The 20,567-nt window shown below is 39.9% G+C and overlaps 1 protein-coding gene across 1 annotated transcript in view; it reads right to left on the bottom strand.

The window, feature by feature from the left end:
* The window catches only part of LOC145494500 (mucin-like protein), a 27,299-nt gene extending 6,822 nt beyond the window's left edge, over positions 1-20,477 (bottom strand). Inside the window, exons 1-19 of the mRNA XM_081473977.1 lie at positions 17,743-20,477; positions 17,027-17,187; positions 15,813-16,178; positions 14,318-14,418; positions 13,756-13,857; positions 12,806-13,386; positions 12,050-12,271; positions 11,238-11,570; positions 10,641-10,895; positions 9,876-10,069; positions 9,434-9,770; positions 8,950-9,075; positions 8,203-8,325; positions 7,645-7,767; positions 6,375-6,503; positions 5,897-6,025; positions 3,243-3,352; positions 2,307-2,422; positions 1-332 (exon numbers count right to left, since the gene is read on the bottom strand). The exon at positions 1-332 is cut by the window's left edge and continues 34 nt beyond it. Coding sequence (XP_081330103.1) covers positions 1-332; positions 2,307-2,422; positions 3,243-3,352; positions 5,897-6,025; positions 6,375-6,503; positions 7,645-7,767; positions 8,203-8,325; positions 8,950-9,075; positions 9,434-9,770; positions 9,876-10,069; positions 10,641-10,895; positions 11,238-11,570; positions 12,050-12,271; positions 12,806-13,386; positions 13,756-13,857; positions 14,318-14,418; positions 15,813-16,178; positions 17,027-17,187; positions 17,743-20,476 — 6,574 coding nt within the window. The 5' untranslated portion in view covers position 20,477. The remainder of the gene's footprint in view (positions 333-2,306; positions 2,423-3,242; positions 3,353-5,896; positions 6,026-6,374; positions 6,504-7,644; positions 7,768-8,202; positions 8,326-8,949; positions 9,076-9,433; positions 9,771-9,875; positions 10,070-10,640; positions 10,896-11,237; positions 11,571-12,049; positions 12,272-12,805; positions 13,387-13,755; positions 13,858-14,317; positions 14,419-15,812; positions 16,179-17,026; positions 17,188-17,742) is intronic.
* Positions 20,478-20,567: the final 90 nt, after the last annotated feature.

Raw genomic sequence — 20,567 nt, 5'->3', positions numbered from 1 at the left:
CGACCACTCCAGCACTGACACCAACCGCAACCCATTTCCCGGAACCGTTGACGCTCGCCTCTGGTGGTTTTTCTGTTGATGACGTTGTGGGCCGTGTGAAAAGAGCTGTCAAATCAGTGATATTTGCCCCAATGGCGTTTTCAAGCTCTGACTTGTACAATGAAACAATGCCAAGCAGAGTTTTGCCAGGTAGTACCGATACATTACCAATAAAAAGACCTAGGGGCTGCTGTACGTAAAGCGCAACCAGAACGGGTCCCGAGGCGTTGTTAGGGTAACCAGGCAAGAGGTGAACTTGGTCAGCGGTGTACAGATCGATGAAAAGGGAGCGTCTGATGATAAATAAATGATAAATGAATGAATAAATGAATTATAAAGAAGCGAGCATAGAATTAATTGAGTGCCTAACACAAAACGAGCTTTTTGGGCTTCAACCCATTGTCTCTGTCCTTACTCTTAAACTCCACAGGCCATCACTTGTATTTTAAGATACAGCACTGGAGGAAATGACAAAATTCATCTTTTCCTTATCGCCAATACTATAAACTGAATTCGATTTGGAGACGACATCATCGCTTTATAATGACGGCTGGTTGGTAGAAAATATATTTCCGTATTGGGCCGCCCAAACGTCCTCTCAAAAGCGAGTTTAGTTCTATATCGTGATACAAACATTGTTTGGAGAGAGTAAACGAAATTAGGCAAAAAAACTTGCTGATCAAAAACGAAATTCTTGCTTTGGACGAGCTGTGGCATCCAACACGTGAATTTCTTCTCGTGGCGGGTTATTTCGATATTGGACATTTTCTGCCTACAAATTATACATGAAAACAAAAGAAAATGGAAAACTTTACCTCTATAAAATTACCTGATGATGACGAAATAAGTGAGGTGCCAGATTTTTATATTTTGCCACCAAATTTGTTTGAAAATTTGTTGTCGCTAGTTAAACAACAAGATGCAAAAACAGACATCGCAACAAGGACCAAAAAGCAAAACCAGCACGGAAGAATTTGAAACAAACCAAGCGGCTAAGAACACTGTTAAACGTACGGATTCTTCCCTTCGGTGCTTAAGTAGCTGGTATCTGGAGCGTGAAAAACTTGCAGAATGCTCGTTGACAAATGTCCACAGCAGCATGCAAACTAGTACCAACGTCTGCAAAGACGGATCTCAGCAAGCTCTGTCCAGCATTTTCAACTTTTCAGCGCTTAATGAACGCCAAATTAACATCAGTTTTTAAAAATGACTGGTTCAAAACGCAAATGAAATGACAATTTTGAAATAAACAACACCTTGCAACGCCGCCGGTTCATTCACAAAAGTAAAATTTTGATCTGTACGGCCGTTACCGTGACAGATTTAGAGCCAATCACAAGCCAGTATTTGAGATCTTAAGCAAAGGTGTTTTTGAGCGACGCACGTCAACCGGAGGTGAACTGAGCATTTTCCTTCTCAAACTGCCTTGACGCTACCACATTTGTACTGCGCCGCGTCTTAATTTCTATAGAGACAAGTTGCAAGGGACTTGGGCGAAACCACTTCCCAAGGATACGAAACGTCTACTTCCGGTTGACGTTTACGGTCGCACGCGTGCTGAGGACGAAAGCTCAAGTAATCTGCGCGCGCTCGAAGGAAAACGTCAGTGTTTTTCGATATTTTATTACGTCAACATGAGCACAACAAGCAAAACTGACAGTGAATTTTGTGAAATTCCGTAAAACTTGGCAGATTGGTGGTAGTTAATACTTTATTTTAGTCGGAGCTCGTTTTTCAGGGAAATCTGTAAGACCAGTTTTTTCGCAGCGGTAAAAGACGTAAATTTGCAAAAATCGAAAAACCTGCCATTACAAACCCTACTTTTTTCGTCTCTAAAATTCGTATCCCGCAGAAAGCGATATGCTGTGAAAATTGGGGAAGATTTCAACGAAGGAAATTCAAGAAAATCGCAAGTAAAGCCATAAAAAGATAAAAAACATATTTGTTTGGGCATTTATAATTCAAGACTAAAACCAATAATTTTAACAGAGATAATAGTAAAACACTATTTAATCATTGCTTATTACATGTAATTAGTTTGAGAGGACTGGGTGTAAAAGCGAATGCAAAAACGGCATTCAAAACGTAACTCTTGCGCGCGCAACGCCATTAATGATTACCCTATGGAGCCACCTTAAGCTCGCAAAATAATACCGCGCACAGGCAGTCAAAAGTGTACCAAGTTCGCGATACAGGGTTTGTTCACAGACGTTCCATCATCAAACAGATCTTTACGCAAGAATATTTATTAGTTTCATCACAGTTACCTTTTTCGTCTTGAATCTTTCAGTGCACATTCTGTCCTGTTCTCATTACAGAAGCTTGAGGTGACAGACGCCATTTTTTCTTTAAAAGACTTGTCAGTGTTGAAATCCCATTCAAACTGTTCCAAGGAAAAAATCGAAGATATTTCTGCACTCATTCGTTCGTTATTGGTTCGTTCGTTATTGGTTCGTTCGTTCGTTCATTCATTTTTTACAAAGGCAGCACACAAAATTAGCCTGACAAGGCTCAGATTAGGGTGCCATACATTACGAATACAAACTGGCAAATATGAAAATAGAGGAGCAATAATCCCAGTAGAAGAACGAATACGTTTAGTATGCAAAGAAAATTCCATAGAACATGAACAGCATTTCTTGATGTATTGTCGGGTGTATGCCACTTTAAGACATGAGCTGCACTGACTTACATATTTGAAACGCTGACACTAGCCCTCGTTTCCACAGTTTAAGGGATAACGGGAAGACGAAGTATTTACTTAGAGCAGAAAACACGGTTACATCTAAAATAATAGGTAAATATATTCATTTCATGTTTCAAAAAAGGAAAGAGATTCTTAATTCACAAGTGTAATAAATGTTTGAATTTTTCAATTAATTGTATACGGATATGGTAAATGTTATTTTGTATTTTTATTAGTTAATGTTAAAACCATTGTTGTAACTAGACCAATAACTCCTGTTGGAGAGTAAGGCGCAATAAAGAATATTACTACTATTACTATTACTATCACTATCACTATCACTATCACTGTCACTGTCACTGCCACTGTCACTGTTACTGTTACTGTTACTGTTACTATTAATATAATTACTATTCATTCATCCATTTATTCATTCATTCATCTTTTATTTACTTATTTATTTATGTATTTATTTGTTTATATATTTATTTATTTGCTTATTTATTTGATCACTCACATCATTCTTAGTTGCAACTGATATCTGTACAGCCTGTTCCCGTTCCATCTCTGAAGGTTGTCGTGGTATTGGTAGCACTGGGGTGGGAGGAGTATCGTCCTTGGCCAGACCTAAGGAAGTATACGTGCTTTAATTTCATACCAAGTTCTTAACCAATACATGCCACTTATTAACTGAGAGTGAGATCATCACTTGGATATCTCGGACTGAGGTCTTGAGGTATTGACCGGGCGATGGCGAGGTCAATACGTCAAGGCCGAGTTCTGAGATTTCCCTGTAATGACCAAGCGGACGAGGTTAATAAGTTATTTACTAGTAGTAAAGAGGTTAGTGAAGTGCGTTCGATACCTGGGGGAGGAAGGGGGTTCTCTAGGAATTTGTCGATAGGGTGTGTTGCTAGGAACATGAAATCTTTGGGCCATAGCAGCGGATATTCAGTTGGTATTTGGACATCTGATTGTAGGTTGGGTACCAGAAATACCTTCCCTATTGACATTCCATACTATATTAGACAGAAAAAATCAGAAACTAAATTCTTTTTATATCAGGATCCCCGATTGTTTACCAAATCCTGATTCCCATACCGTCAAAGTAGACCGCTGGAAAAGCATACCTTTGACAGCAGCGCATACTCAAGCCCATTTATGTCAAGTAGTTTCGGGGTATTGTTTAACTTTTGTGTCCTTTATTGGCATTAAATGTCACATTACTCTAAACGGCGCATCGTTTAGTATGTTTAAGTACTATGTATAACTATAGAAAAGAATAACATTAAGTTAAACCTTACTTCCAAAGATGAACGCTTTTAACTTAAGTTTACATGTAAACTTGCATCAATTAAGCTTTGTTACTGCAGTGGAATTCCTTGAGCGGTGTGCATTTCCATTTCCTTTTCATCATTTGTTGTGCTACGATGAAATATTTGCAGTCTTTCCCAAGGTTAGTGAAGTTGTTACTTGATGTACTCGAGCTATTACAGTCGAGGCTTGCAACTTCATTCTCACAGAGAAGTTGAATTCCCGAGAAGAGCAGCTGAATCCTGACAGATGACACAGATCACAAATTGGTCTGTTATCCACGCAGTTTCGGAGAAAATACAGCACTAGCTACACAGCTTTCTGGTGTTTAGATAAGTACCTCTGGCCCGTAGCTATAGTAATAGTTCGAATAAAACAACTCAACTTCACTAATCTTGGAGAAAAATGCGAAGATTCCTACGTAGAACAACGATCGAAGAAAAGTACATGGAAATGCATGCATGGGTAGTACTTGGTGTGAGACCTCACTATTATTCAAAATGAGGCTTCACATCAGACCGAGGCTACTTGTGCCACATATCCAGTCCAAGATGGCGTCCAAACCCTGAAATCATCTTGCCTCACGGAAAATTGCGGGACATAAATCCGCGGTAATGACGTGATTAGACCGCGTTCTCCTATCGTCGAACGCAATCATATGGCCTTTTTAGCGGTGAAAAAAAACTGGAAGCGTTTTTCAATATCCGCTTGCGCGCGCAAGAGGTCATTCAAGGTCATGTTCACTGAACCGAAACAAACCTAGCCGTGCGATCGAAACCAGGAGGGACAGTAGAAACAGTTTCTTTGAAAATGAGACAATTTTTGTCTTTATTACGCCAAGATCTAGGGCAAATTTAACAAAAAAAATTCATAATGCCTGGTCATTAATTACAAGAAAATCTTGCCTGCTCTGTAGCCAATCAGAGCGCGTGTACTATTGTAGTCGTATAATAAAAAGCAATACGGCTAAAAACAAAAACAAACGATTTTAAAACACATCGAGCAAACAAACAAACAGAATCGTCCACAAATTAAGAATCGTAGTCGTAATTTAGATACTCAGAATTCTTTTTCGAACACGAAGTTAGAACCAACTTATCCAGTCAAATAAATAGCAGCTATGGAAAGTACTGTTCAGTAGTTTTAAGTTGTATGGTCAAACTCTAAGATTTCATTCTCAGACTCAAAAGCAAGAACCACATTGTTCAGTACAATAAACAGTACCACAGAAAAGTAATGCTCTGTAGCTGTCATTTGAATGATCACAGTTAATTTGTGATTTCGTGTACAAGCTGAAACGTAAGAAACGCGTGGCAAATTAAAATACACAACGTAACAGGGAATTGTTACCCGTCATTTGAATGGTTAAAGAATAGCGCCGACAAACTCGGGACTTAAGCAAGTAACAAAAAAGGGACAGGACTGATGAATCTGATCCCGTCTTCGAGAGAAGCATAGTCGATCACTGGACTATATTTCAGCATTTTTACAATCGATCCCGGTATTACGTGCTTGCTTATGAGGACCCAGCACAAATGGGCTTGAAGATGTAAGTAATCATCGCAGTTATGAACTCTACTCAAGCAGTGGTGAAAATAAAGCCTGAAAAAAGTTCAGCCTGAGCTTTTTCCAAGCTTTATTTTCACCACTGCTCAAGTAGTGTTCATAACTGCGATGATCGCTCCCATTTTCATTTTTTAATCCGCAGTTCAAATGTATGATTTTCAGATATTCGCACTCACAAATAGGTTTGTCAAAATAATCGATCCGCTAAAAGCAATCTCCAACTACGTATTGAATTGTATGTTATTCATTCTGATTTTCAATTACGCTAAAAATCAATTGATATCTTATTACTTCTGCATTTTCCGTCGATGAAGTATAGGTTCTGATCACATTCACACTTGTACAAGCCGCGAGTGTTCACGCACTTGTGGAACTCGTCCGTGCAGTTGAACAAGTCATCATCCAGACATTCGTTAATATCTAATAAACGAAAGTCAAACAGACAATTAGTTCGCTGAATGAATATAATCGTTTGGGGGTGTTATAATGTATTCGAAAGGGATACAAATCGACGCGTTTGGCTATTCAGTGCTGCCTTTCCTCGGGCCTTTCGCCTCATTTATATCTCCATGGTCGGCTGTGACTGACTGACTTCAAGTTTTTTGAAATGAGTTCGAGAGTTTACCGCATCGGTATCCCGCAAAAACTCTAACAATCTCTTAACCGTAAATGTTGGGCGATAAGTAATGGGACTCTTAAACAGGCAGTATGAGGGAAGAGAAATAAAAAATATATATATTTATTTTAACATTGAAAAATTAGGTAGTACCTTGACAATCGTAACCATCTTTGCTCAGTTCAAATCCTTTCTGGCATAAGCACTTGTAACTTCCAGGGATATTCTCACAATTCTGAGCACATTGATGGAGAGGTTTTTCTGGGTCACATTCATCGATATCTAGAGAAAAAAAAAAACTGTCAAAATTAAAATAGCTATACATAGATAAAAGAAAAGCCCTATTTGAAAATAAACTGTGAACGGCGAGTTATCTGCTCTTACCATTTCGGGCGGGGGTGTGTGTATATGGATATACATGCAGCTGTTAAGGTCATTCCTCACATTTGCATTGCGCATCCCTACTGCGCATAATTTATGGCGTCATTAGCGCGCGCTCGTGCAAGCGCACATTGAAAACATGACGGAATTGCCTTGATATTGAGCTCTGTCAGTTGAAAAATGGTTCTAGCTCACCAACGAGCACGGGCACCCCAATTTTCTTTCCACTCATTGTAATCAACTAATCATAAGCTTTGCGTGAGAAAAGACTGATCTAATTTCTATTGCTGAAAATTGAATAAATAAGAAAAATAGCAGATACATGGTGGTCTTTTCTATTTGGCAGTCGGTAACCACGTCAAGAAATTTGGTTCAAATTTTTAACCAAGGATTTAGCTTTCTGTCTGAATCAAACTTAAAACGTTTATTTGTGTCCGACACAATGTATTGACTGTAGTTTAATGCGTGTTCTTATGAGTCCGGGCTCACAAAGATGTTTCAATTACTGGGAATGCGTTCTTATAATAAGCATTAAATAATGCCAAAATGGGGCATTTTCAATGCCTCACTGCTCCTTAATGAGCATGGGCACCCCCCTTTTTTATTTCAAAATTGAAGTTATCATATGATAAATATTCAGTGGACAAAGTTTGAACAAAAATCTATTGTCAGTTTTATTTCAGAGGAATTACCTTAAGGGCATGATCATTCAAGCAGCATATTGGGATAAATAGCGGATATGGTTTAGAAATAAGAGACACACCCGCACCAAAAAAAATTCATGGAGAGCGCCCCACCCCTTACTTGGTCAGTCGTTACGTTATATGAGTGTAATTGGTCAGGTGTGTTGTTGGTCGGGTTCTGCTTTGAGAAAAGTAATTACAGAAATCGTCCACAGTCAATGATAACAAACCACTTCATCACAGTTCGTTTCTAAGATTTTGTTCTACTCAAGAGCAAATAGGTTTTTTGCTTATCTACCTCTCCTATTAATATTGATATTGATATTATTAGAGTATTAAGAATTTGAAGTGTCCAGTACCTTTGCACGTCTTTCCATCGCTCTCCAACCTGTAGTTAGCAAAGCATGCACAAGTTGGTTGGCCTTCACTTCCTTTGAAGCAAAATTGTGAACAGCCATGACCAGACAAACATGGATTTGTGGCTAGAAAAGAAGAGTTATCATACGTATTACTGACTGCTGGTTATGTATTGTTGATTATTGGTCCAAAACCTTTCTAAGATCTTGGCATATAGGAGAGCTCGCTTTGAAGGCCACTGCTTCAGAACCAAAGATCAGCCGGACCATTTCTAACATTCTTCTCCAGAGACTTTCACGCCCGAGTCGAGGAAGCACACCCCTCACGTATCCTAGCATAATTACAAGAGATACCAGGCTCATCTTAACTGGGGAGAGCAATGACAAATGTGGCAAAACAGGAGGGGGGGGGGGGGCATCGATCTCGACTGTAGTCGAAGGATGATGATAATAGCTAATTTTATACAGGGAAGAAAATTTCATGACATGTACCACCCTTCACTTGGTATCAATAATTGCCACACTTCTAGTCAGAAATAATTTCTCTCTGATAACACTTACCCACACAATTTGTCCAGTCAGCGGGATCTATTTCAAAATACTGGTTACAAGAACAGGTGTAACTCCCCTGATTGTTCACACACAGCTGTGTGCAGTTATTTCGTAACTCACATTCATTGATATCTACGTAAAAAAAAAAAAAAAACAGCAGGGTGATGAATAGTCAAAGAAGCAATTACCACACTCGTACGTTAACGTATAACATAACTGTCGTATCAGTTATAATCAGGACCTCACCTCCAGTGTCAGATTACTGACCGGCTTAGCAGGAAGCGCATGATTGTCGCGCCAAAACGTTTCCAGAAAAACGCGCATTATTTGTATTTTTAGCAAACCGTATTCCCGCGTCCATTCCTTAATTCCGCTATTGGGAGCAGAATGAACATAGAGGAACCCAAAAGATGACGAATACCTTCCACTCCCATTTCGGAATAGTCCCGAAAAAACGTACCCCTTGTTGATAAAATGCAGAAAGCGCATCCGTCCGAGAGCGTCAAAGAACGTTGGTGAACCGGTCTGTTAAGTTACTGTGAAACAAAACGGGTAGCCATTGTTGTATCATCCCAACGCTTATTTGTACGGACGGATTCAGTATTTAAAATCGGCGCAAAACTTGTTAAAATTATACGCTTAGTTTGAGTCCCGAAAAATAGCACTTCAGGACATTAACGCAGAGATGATGAACTTTCTGTTGTAATGTTGTAAGGTATTCAAATTCAAACCTCCAACTCATGGTATGAGACTTACCGTCACAGCTTCTTCCATCGTCATTGAGCTTGTATCCTTCACGACAATCACATAAATAGGACCCCGGGACATTGACACAGATTTGTTCACAGTTGTTTGAATTATTGCTCTGGCATTCATCGAATTCTACGAAAATAAACATAATTTAAAACTTCACTGCGTTAAAACAGGGGTTTCCATAAAGGAGCTCGTAGAGTATTGACCCTTCAGGTCAATGAGGCAACAGTTAAAGTTGAAAAATCCTATCTGTATCACAATAATGATTTTCAAACTCTTTGCTTTCTTCCCTTTTTCTAATTTTTAAAGATAACCAGATGAGGTGCTAAAGTACCTATAGCTACCTCCACTTCGCAATTTCTTTAGTTCGAATGCAGTTTGATACAAAACACTCTTTGCCCATATTCTTGAGAGAAAATTGAGGTAAAAATATCACTTGCTTGGTTTCGATCTAATAAACTGATGCTTTGTGATTCCCTCCACACACCTGCACACTGGGCGCCACTTCCGGTATAACCGGTTGGACAAGGTCCGCATGTGTATCCACTGGCATTAGCTGGAGGAGGAAGATCAATGCACTCCACACCTGCGTAACACGGCTGACCATTCATCTCGCAAGCGTCAATGTCACTGTCACAGAACCTTCCTGTGTAACCTCCCTGACATGCGCATCCCATGTAAACAAATCTACTATCAGTGTTGACTGGGTCGCCTTCATCTGGTGAGACGCACTGTCCACCATGAGAGCAGACGCACATATTAATCGTGGGACTCCAGGTTGTGCTCGCACCTTTGTCGTCAGTAGCAACAAACGATAAGTTGAACTGTGAACAAATATAAACAAAACAAATATAACTTCAAGGATGTAGAACTCTATGTGGAATGTTTTAGTACTTGCAAATTGAAATTTGGTTACTGGCACCGCCTACCTTTCGTGTTGATGTAACAAGCCAAGTGAAATGAAGCACGTTTCCACTTTGGTTCACCGTGGCGCCTGGGGGTACGTTAAACACTCTAAATGTAATCGTATCGGTGTCTTCCGCTATGATGTCCAACTGAACAGTTGAATTATAGGTGGCGTTTATTGAGCTTGAATTGTTTATTATCTTGGGTGGAAAATTGTCTGCGCAACGAGGTAAGAAAACACAACAGCAGAGTTACCAACTTTAAGTACCAAATTCCACTATTAGAATTTTGTCTTACAACCCCTAGCTCTTCAGCTGACATCTGTACAGTTATACACAACTGCCTTTCACACAACACATTGAAGAACGAATGTATACATGTGTTGCAAGGGTTTAATAGGGAGACTTTCAGGTATATAGCCGTCCTTCTGGATAAAGGACTGCGATTGCTATGACAATAGACCCATCGGTACAAATAATGCTGCTGCCCAAACGAAACATACCTATTATACAGATTTTCATCTACAGCATTTGAATTGCTTTGTTTAAATAGTGTTTAGTGTCAGTGCTTTCAGATCATTAAGTTTTTCAGAAACCCTTTTATTACCCCGCGAGATTGGAATTCGATTAAGAATATATTGTATTATTGAACAACTTTGAGAACCGTTTTATTCTTTTATGCAATAGCATGTTTTCTTCTCGACGACCAAGCCAAATCCTAGGGGGGCGGGGAAATGTGACGGTACATAACCAAGGTTTTCTTATAATCGTATGAATGCCTCTACTTACCAAGAATGTTTGACTCATTGACCAACTGAATATTAATATCTTTTGTTACCATGCCAATAGACAGGTCTCTTGTGGATGCCACGTCAAACAAGCATTCATAATCATCTCCACACTGAGCTTCAGCTTTGAGCCTTAAGCTGTCGTTATGCCACTTGATGTTATCAGCAAACATGGGCTCGAAATCCAGCTTAGCAAACGTGTCCACGCTTTCATTTTTAGCGTAGGCGAATAAGGACTGGGATTGATTAATTTGCCCTAAAACAATGCAAAATAACCGCAGCAACTGAGAAAAAATAACTGACTTATCACCCTAAAAGGCGGCAGCTACAACAATTACATTTACTTGGAGTAAATCAGTGTGAGTAAGTTGTAAGCTCAAATTACATCTTTTGGGTTTGCACTCAAAGGAGATATCAATCTTCGCTTTTACGTGTCATAATTACATTGAACTATATAATTCATAAATTGCAATCACTCATTTCACTATACCCTTTCTGGGTAATTACAAAACCCTCCTCGTCAGTGTCTAGTCCTGGTTAAATCAACCATTGAAAATCTGAAAAAGTGATTGACAATGGCATAGAAATGTGTACTTACACTTAACACCAAACTTGAAATGAATCTCTCTGAACGATGAGGAGGATTGTAGAACCGTTCCATCAGGCAACGTGTAGTCGTCATCCGGGTTATCATTCCAAGTTCCCAGCAAACCTTTCGTGGCATTCTTATAATCATCTCCAGGAGTTACAACGAAGGACAGCATTTCTTTCTTCTCACAGAATTCGACGGCCGTCGTTGATGGGAAAGAAACCTCCAGACAGTTTTCTTTAGGTTTTAAGAAAGAGATATTACCTCCAACGCTTACACTTTGGTTTGTTAGATTGCTATAACCACTGTAAACTACGCGGTCAATGAAAATGCTGATACCACCTAGAACCAACAGAGCAAAAAACAATTAAATTATAAGAAAAATACCATCCCTAATGAAACTGAGGTAAGTTATGCTTCCAAAATAAACTAGAAGCGGGAGAATTATGCCCTTGTTGGAGAAATTTTTTAGTGACCGCAATTACTCGCAAATCGCCAGCAACAGCGTCAGTCTAAAATTACAGATTCGGAACATGTCATTGTCAATACTGCGAATTTGATGGAGATGGGGTTAGCAGTTACTACTAGCTGTCAGAACAAACCTTGAGGGTAATAAGTTTAAGTGAATGACCAGGGTTTTGTCCTCATACGTCTTATGGCAATTAACGTATCAGTAAAATTTATGCTTACTTTGAAAGTCTTATTTTTAAAATCAGCCAGTTTGGAATTAGATGAAAATTTGTTTGTTTCATTTGCTGTCGCCCATGATCTTTTATCACTGAGGTGGCGAATTATTTGCCATTTCTCAAAGATTCCCTCACCTCCTTTCTTCACTTTCACTTCAACAATGCTGGTGTTTTCTTCTTTAGTAGCCCCAGCTGTAAAAATAGTAGCCGTTGTTGAATTCCCCTGCGCAAGGCCTGTCCTGGCCTGGAGCTGAAAAGTTCCGTTTTGTGCATCGATCATGACGTACTCTCCAAGGCCATTAAATGTGTAATTCCCACCATCCAGAGTCTTGAAATGAGGATCGCAACAGAACCAACCTACGCAATAAACGAAAAAAGGCCGTTTAAAAGGCGAGCGAGGTAAAGTTTAAAACAGCCGGTGAGTCACTAAGTCAGTTATAGCTAGCCGGTCACTTAGTCCGCAAAACGTCGGTCAGTTTGTCTCCCATTTACGGTCAGTTATACATCCATTCATTCATTCGTTCATTCATTTATTCATTTATTCATTCATTCAGCGTTCGTTCGTTCGTTCGTTCGTTCGTTCGTTCGTTCGTTTGCTCGCTCGCTCGTTCGTTCGTTCGTTCGTTCGTTCGTTCGTTCGTTCGTTCATTGGTTCGTTCATCTATTCATTTAGGCAACCGATCGAACGAACCTATCAGCCTGCTATTCTTCAGTCATTCACTAAGTCGTTCAATAAATCATTTTTGAGTCAGTGAGTGAGTGAGTCACTTTTTCAATCATCCAGTCAGTCTGTCAGTGACTCGGTCATCCAATCCGTCTATATGTCCTTTTTCCGATCATCAGTCAGTCCGTTAGTCCAAAGCAAACATATTAATAACAAACAGAACTTACGTCTACGGGGAGGTCTGTAAAAGCGGCAGTCATCAGATGGACGATAATAATAAAATAAATCGCAGTAACTGATGTCAACACAACAATATCTGTAGGCTTGCTGGTCAGTGTAAACCGTCTCAACGCGATTCAACCAATAATAATAAGCTTGCACTTTGACGCGACCTCCGTCTGGCTCGCCAACCTTTAGTGCACCCCAGTTTTTCCAGTCCGAGGAGTAACAACACATTTGCGTCATCCTAAAATATATCAGTCCCTTTTGAGGACTGTAACGAAAGACGGATTTTGAGCGTCTTGACTCGTAGCAATAATCGGGCCATGAATACCGGTCCCAACGGAATCTCCCTCTATCCAACCACGCCTGCGATTCACTACAAGGACAAGCCATGCGCCAATCCCGGCCTATCTGCTGATTATACAAAACAGGGAAAGCCAGGAATTCTTGAAGACCAGCCCAAGTGAAGCACTTCTCCAACGAGCCGAAACCATCGCTGTCCTCGATCCTCCAAAAATATCTTCCAATCAAATCGGTGTTTCCTTCGTTTTCATCAAGATTTAACATTCCAAGCAAAGTCCCCGAGCTATGAAAAGAACACCAAGGTAAGTTTAAAAGAAATTGTGGAGGGCTTTACAGAGCCACCTTCAATTTCTGAAAATTTAAGGTGTCTCTGGATTCTTTCCCACGAATTTTGTTTTTAATTTGCAAAAAGTTGTATTTCATCATATAAAGTGTAGTAGCAATGATCGATCAAAACAAAAGTGTTGGAAACCAGTGTTATCATTATGTTGGGCGCTGGTCTCGCATCGAACTAAGAAGCACCTTACTTGGACAATATTAATTTAAACTAATGAGTACAAAACCGCCGTGCTGTAGTCAAAGTTTTCAGTATCACAACGCAAAACTAAACAAACAAGCTATCTTAGATAAAAATGAAACCTGTTCTCCTCACCCCTTCATGTTTAAGTAGTTTTTTCCATAGTCTCCAGCGTTCCAGCCTCCGACAGGAATACCGTACCAACTAGTCCAATAGGAATAGTAACTTAAATCATTCCTGTTTAAAAAAAGTCGCAGTCAATGTGAGAATTTACTGTGTTCAGTTGTCGAGTGATGAACGGTTTCACAAAATGGCTTGGGGACCCACGCTGTGTTTTCCTCAAGTGAAGAGGCATATCTTGTTTATGTTTGGATTCGTTTTCATTAACTCTAAGGCCCTTGCAAAAGCTTCTAAAAATTTAACCTTACGAAGAAGTTACATTCCTGAAGAAAACATGAAATAGAGCGAAAACTTAGGTCCTACTATTTTCTTCATCAATCATTTACACTCGCAGATCATGAAATCCTCTAAAAATGCATAATCATGCAGCCTAACGTAATTGTAACTATAGGTGATAGTACTCAAAATTACTTGTAACATTATTTCGATCTATATCATTGGATTTAGTAACAAAACGAAAACTCCGTTTTACGGATTCAAGAACAGAGCTTTAGATTGCAAAACGAAAATAGCTTACGGAACTCCCGGAACAACCCAGTTAATTCCTCCACTGGGGTAATTGAACAGCAAGAATGTGTTGAGCCCGTTTGTGATGATGACAGCTTGAAACGTGTTGCTCTGGAAAAAAAGATTGAGAAGCCATCAACAACGGTGATGTTACACTTTCTGACATGTCCCATAAGAGCCCACAAAAGGTGTTTTGCAGAAGTAAAAAGAGTTGAACATTTTAGAAATAAACTGCTTTGGAGAAGTTTGGGTGTGTTCACCTTCCTCATGACTCATTATGTTTATTTTTGAACCGTGAGTATATAGGGAATTCTGAAACAGGTTATGCAGGCAGAAGAAAGTTGTTCAATATCGCTAGACATTTGCGGCACTCATTTTTCACCGATATAATTATTATTTTTTTTTTTAGATTTGGTCCCCTGTGTTTAAATTAAGAAAAGTTTTTCTAGCTTAGCAATCAAATCGTTTGAAAAGATTTAAGCGTGCAAGTAATCGACTCAGTCCCAGATAAATTATGCGTTGTACGTGTAAGACGTGCCGTTTTGTTACGCCATGCAAAAGACATGTTTTTTTTTTGTTTTTTTGTTGTTTTTTTTTTGTGTGTTTTTTTTTTTATTATTATTATTATTATTAATTATCTATTTTTTACAGCACGCATACTTACATTATTAATTACAAAAAACTACGTATAAAACTACAACAATACAGCTACTTACGCTAATTACAACTTGCTCTAATTACAATGCTTGACGGAACAACAGTATTATTTAAACCGCTTACGTTACACTACTTTTTAATCGCGGACAATTACTACAAACTTTTACTACAGTTACTAGAACTAGTGAAAACTGAAAAAAAAAAAAAAAAAAAAAAAAAAAAAAGACAAAAAAGCGACAATTTACAGTATATTTAGCTATATTTACAGTTTAACTTGCACCTTTGCTCTGCTAGTTTCTATTTCTATTTTGTTTTTAAGGATAGCCAAGAAAGCGTCTAAGAAATAATCTTCCTCATTTTTTGAAGCGGTGTAAATATAATATTTTGCAATTATTGTACAGAGGTTTAAACCGAGACACAGAGGCACGGTGTCTGTGATGCCGTAAAGTATTTGTGCTTCAGAGAGCGTGATTACAGTATTGTTTTTTCTGTACCACCAATCAGTAAACTCTGTCCAAAACAGCTGGACGTTGGGGCAAGTTACGAAGAGATGTGTAATTGTTTGCTTTTCAGCACATAAATGACAGCGGTCGTGCTCTTTAATACCGAATTTATGTAATGCAGCATTGGTGGGTAAAATATGGTGTACAATCTTAAACTGAAACATCGAGAGTTGAATATCTTTAGTGGCCTTGAAAGGCATCATGTACGTTTGATAAATTTGCTGGTCGTTCAAATTAGCTCTTTTCAGTCTTTTTTCGGCGGTGGCAGAAACGAACTTCTTTTCAACAAGGTAGTTAGTAGCAAGTTTGCAAGAGCAAGTTTGCAAAAGACATGTTGACACTTACCCCGGGGCAGTACAAGGAGTACAAGTATGAATAATACACGTAAGGGCAGAGGTTTTCCCACGTTACAACCAGAACCCAAGTGGCTCTAAAGTTGGCAAATTTTCCACTTTTGTCGTAGCGTTGAACATGTTCTGAGGCCATGGTCAGGACTTCACTGGTTAGGCTTTCAACGGTGGTTTGTCTGACTTGTTCATACACGTCGTAATACACCTTCGAGTAACCAGCTTTGAAAGCGATGTACTCATCAGCAGTGGCCCAGAATGGTGCAATAATAGCCATATTGTTAAACCATCGGTAGACGCCAAACCTTTGTGGCCACCACCAGCTCCATTCATAGTTGAGTTGGATTTTGCCATTGCGACATATCTGCAAAGTCATTAAATTAAACGTGTAAGCGTTAACAGAATTTGTATAAAGATGTTGTTATATCCAGTAATAACCACTGGACGTTGTTGATTTCAGCGACCTGATCGCGTCTTCTACTTAAGACACCTATCAAGCAATGAACTATCGCCACCTTACTCCAGAAAGCTCGCATTTCAAGGTAACTAGGAAAACTGTATCTTTCAACCGTTTCATCCTTCAATCCCCGGGCGGCAACTCGCACATTGGGCCGATGAGTATTCTATTGTACGACAGCTTCCACTCGTTCCCGCCGTACCTAGTAAGCTCTGAAAAAATTGGCTTAGAGCCAAGACGTATGAGCCGATTACAGGGAAGTATAGTCAGCTCAACAGAAAGGAGAGGGCTACCTTACGTAGCAAGCGTTTCCGTGCAGTTTCTGCATTTTACTCAGTTTTACTATTACCGCGCGAAGAGGAGAAAAGACAGAGAAAACGCATAATAATGGCTTTGTAGAGACGGTTGCTACGTAGGCTAAGGGAGGGTCACCAGCAATAATATTAACGGAGTAATCTAATTAATTTATTTAAATTTATATACCTTCATAGGGCTCTTATAATTTCTTTCTTCTGCTTTTTTTCTTTTTTTTTTTTTCGTGGCATACCTGTAAACTAGCTTTTTAGCTAAGCGTACTGACCACGTTAAATATATTGATTGATTGATTGATTGATTGAATCTCTAGCCAACTCTTTTGGGCCTTGATGGCTAACTCAAGCGTAAATTAAAAATACTTAATAATATAATGATATCTTTTGAACCTATTTGATCGATTGCGCATTATGCGATTCGAAAGAGGGAAAGGGGATACCTACGTATAATTTGTAATGCCGCTCTCCGAAGAAGGGAAATCCAAAGCGGTCTGTTTTGACCTCCAGACAATGACTACTGTAGTAATATGGCGAGTCGCTAAGACGAAACTCGTGATCACCCTGCTTCAGGCCGTAATGATACATGTTATTCACATATGGAGGTGCTTTAAACAAACAAAAGAAAGAAGAAAATGCAATTATAACATAGCTAGCAAACTCGCGTAATCAAATTCGATACGCGCGAGCGTGCTTCATGTTCCCATTGTGCACGCTGATGACGTCGGCGCTAAACTTCCATGTTGAAAATGTTATAAAACAATTGGTTCATGTGTCAGCCGTACGTTCATCGAGATATGAAGCACTTGGGAAGTTTGGAGAGCACTCATGAAGCTAGAGTTGTTCTCAGCCACGCCTCGAGCAACTCTTACGCATCTTTCGTGCTCTCCAAACTTCCCGCGTGCTTCGTATCTCGATGAACGCACGCTGACGCATGAGACTATTGTTAAACTTGTAAGTGGATAAGTTCACATATGATCCGAAAGACAATTTCAGCCGTCTCAGCTGAAAACCAAGGCATAATCTCCCCAACAAAGTGATGCTCATTTTCAAATAAGGAATCAGTAACAACGTTCCATTATCTGATGATATGTTATTTCCCTCTAAGTATGATAAAAAATTACAAAACCGTAATTTATTGATGAGGAAATCCTTTAGCTTACTTGCAGAAACCGAACTGCTTATGCTGACAAACGTCGACATACTTGGAGAGACACTTGCAGAAACTGAAATGCTTGAGGTCAGGGAGGTCGACAGCCTTGGAGAGATACTTGTAGAAACTAAATTACTTCCCATAAGAGATGTCGACAAACTTCGAGGGATACTTGCAGAAACTGACATACTTTTGCTGAGGGACGTCGACACACTTGGAGAGATACTCGCAGAAACAGAATTACTTGCGTTGACGGACATGGACAGACTTGGAGAGATACTTTCAGAAACTGAATTACTTGCGCTGAGGGACCTCGACAGACTTGAAGAGATACTTCCAGAAATTGAATTACTCGCGCTGAGAGAAATCGACAGACTTGAAACAGTACTCTCAGAAACTGAATTACTTGCGCTGAGAGACGTCGACAGACTTGGAGAGATACTTGTAGAAACTGACATGCTTCTGCTAAAGGACGTCGACACACTTGCAGAGATACTTTCAGACACCGAACTACTTGAGCTAAGCGACATCGACAGACTTGGAGAGATAGTTGTAGAAATTGACATGCTTCTGCTGAAGAACGTCGACACACTTGCAGAGATACTTTCAGACACAGAATTACTTGAACTGAGCGACATCGACAGATTTGGAGAGATACTTGTGGAAACTAAATTGCTTCTGCTGAAGGCCGTAGACACACTTGAAGAGATACTTTCAGAAACAGAATTACTTGTGCTAAGGGACATCGAAAGACTTGGAGAGATGCTTGTAGAAAATGATATACTTCTGCTGGAGGACGTCGACAGACTTGGAGAGATGCTTGTAGAAAGAGAATTTCTTCTGCTGAAGGACGTCGACACACTTGCAGAGATACTTTCAGACACCGAATTACTTGAGCGCAGCGACATCGACAGACTTGGAGAGATACTTTTAGAAACTGATATGCTTCCGCTAAAGGACGTCGATACACTTACAGAGATACTTTCAGACACAGAATTACTTGAGCTGAGCGACATCGACAGACTTGGAGAGATACTTATAGAAACTGAATTGCTTCTGCTCAAGGACGTAGACACACTCGTAGAGATGCTTTCAGACACAGAATCACTTGAGCTCAGTGACATCGACAGACTTGGAGAGATAGTTGTAGAAATTGAATTAGCTGCGCTGAGAGACGTCGACAGACTTGGAGAGATACTTGTGGAAATCGAGATGCTTCTGCTGAAGGACTTCGACACACTTGCAGAGATGCTTTCAGACACAGAATAACTTGGGCTGACGTATATGGAGAGACTTGGAGAGATACTTGTAGAAGATGAAATGCTTCTGCTGAAGGACGTAGACACGCTTGCAGAGATACTTTCAGAGACAGAATTACTTGAGCTTAGCGACATCGACAGACTTGGAGAGATACTTGTGGAAATTGATATGCTTCTGCTGAAGAACGTCGACACACTTGCAGAAATACTTTCAGACACAGAATTACTTGTGCTGAGCGACATCGACAGATGTGGAGAGAAACTTGCAGAAACTGATATGCTTTTGCTGGAGGACGTCGACAAACTTGGAGAGATACTTGTAGAAACTGAACTGCTTCTGCTGAAGGACGTAGACACACTTGAAGTGATACTTTCAAACACAGAGTTACTTGAGCTAAGCGACATCGACAGACTTGGAGAGATAGTTGTAGAAATTGACATGCTTCTGCTGAAGGACGTCGACACACTTGCAGAGATACTTTCAGACACCGAATTACTTTTGCTGAGCGACATTGATAGACTTAGAGGGATACTTGTAGAAACTGAATTGCTTCCGCTGAAGGACGTAGACACACTTGGAGGGATACTTTCAGAAACAGAATTACTTGTGCTGAGGGACATCGATAAAATGGAAGAGGCACTCTTAGAAATTGAATTAGTTGCGCTGAGAGACGTAGACAGACTTGTAGAGATACTTGTGGAAATTGAGATGCTTCTGCTGAAGGACGTCGACACACTTGCAGAGATGCTTTCAGACACAGAATAACTTGGGCTGACGTATATGGAGAGACTTGGAGAGATACTTGTAGAAGATGGAATGCTTCTGCTGAAGGACGTCGACACACTTGCAGAGATGCTTTCAGACACAGAATAACTTGGGCTGACGTATATGGAGAGACTTGGAGAGATACTTGTAGAAGATGAAATGCTTCTGCTGAAGGACGTAGACACGCTTGGAAAGATACTTTCAGACACAGAATTACTTGAGCTTAGCGACATCGACAGACTTGGAGAGATAGTTGTGGAAATTGATATGCTTCTGCTGAAGAACGTCGACACACTTGCAGAGACACTTTCAGACACAGAATTACTTGAGCTGAGCGACATCGACAGATTTGGAGAGATACTTGTGGAAACTAAATTGCTTCTGCTGAAGGACGTAGACACACTTGAAGAGATACTTTCAGAAACAGAATTACTTGTGCTGAGAGACATCGAAAGACTTGGAGAGATGCTTGTAGAAAATGATATACTTCTGCTGGAGGACGTCGACAGACTTGGAGAGATGCTTGTAGAAACTGAATTGCTTCTGCTGAAGGACGTCGACACACTTGCAGAGATACTTTCAGACACCGAACTACTTGAGCTAAGCGACATCGACAGACTTGGAGAGATAGTTGTAGAAATTGACATGCTTCTGCTGAAGAACGTCGACACACTTGCAGAGATACTTTCAGACACCGAATTACTTGAGCTGAGCGACATCGACAGATTTCGAGAGATACTTGTGGAAACTAAATTGCTTCTGCTGAAGGCCGTAGACACACTTGAAGAGATACTTTCAGAAACAGAATTA

Source organism: Orbicella franksi, chromosome 8 (genome assembly GCF_964199315.1).
Source record: "Orbicella franksi chromosome 8, jaOrbFran1.1, whole genome shotgun sequence".
Lineage (NCBI taxonomy): Eukaryota > Metazoa > Cnidaria > Anthozoa > Scleractinia > Merulinidae > Orbicella > Orbicella franksi.
The sequence above is the reverse complement of the archived record's forward strand: the minus strand, read 5'-3'. Positions and strand labels throughout refer to the sequence as shown.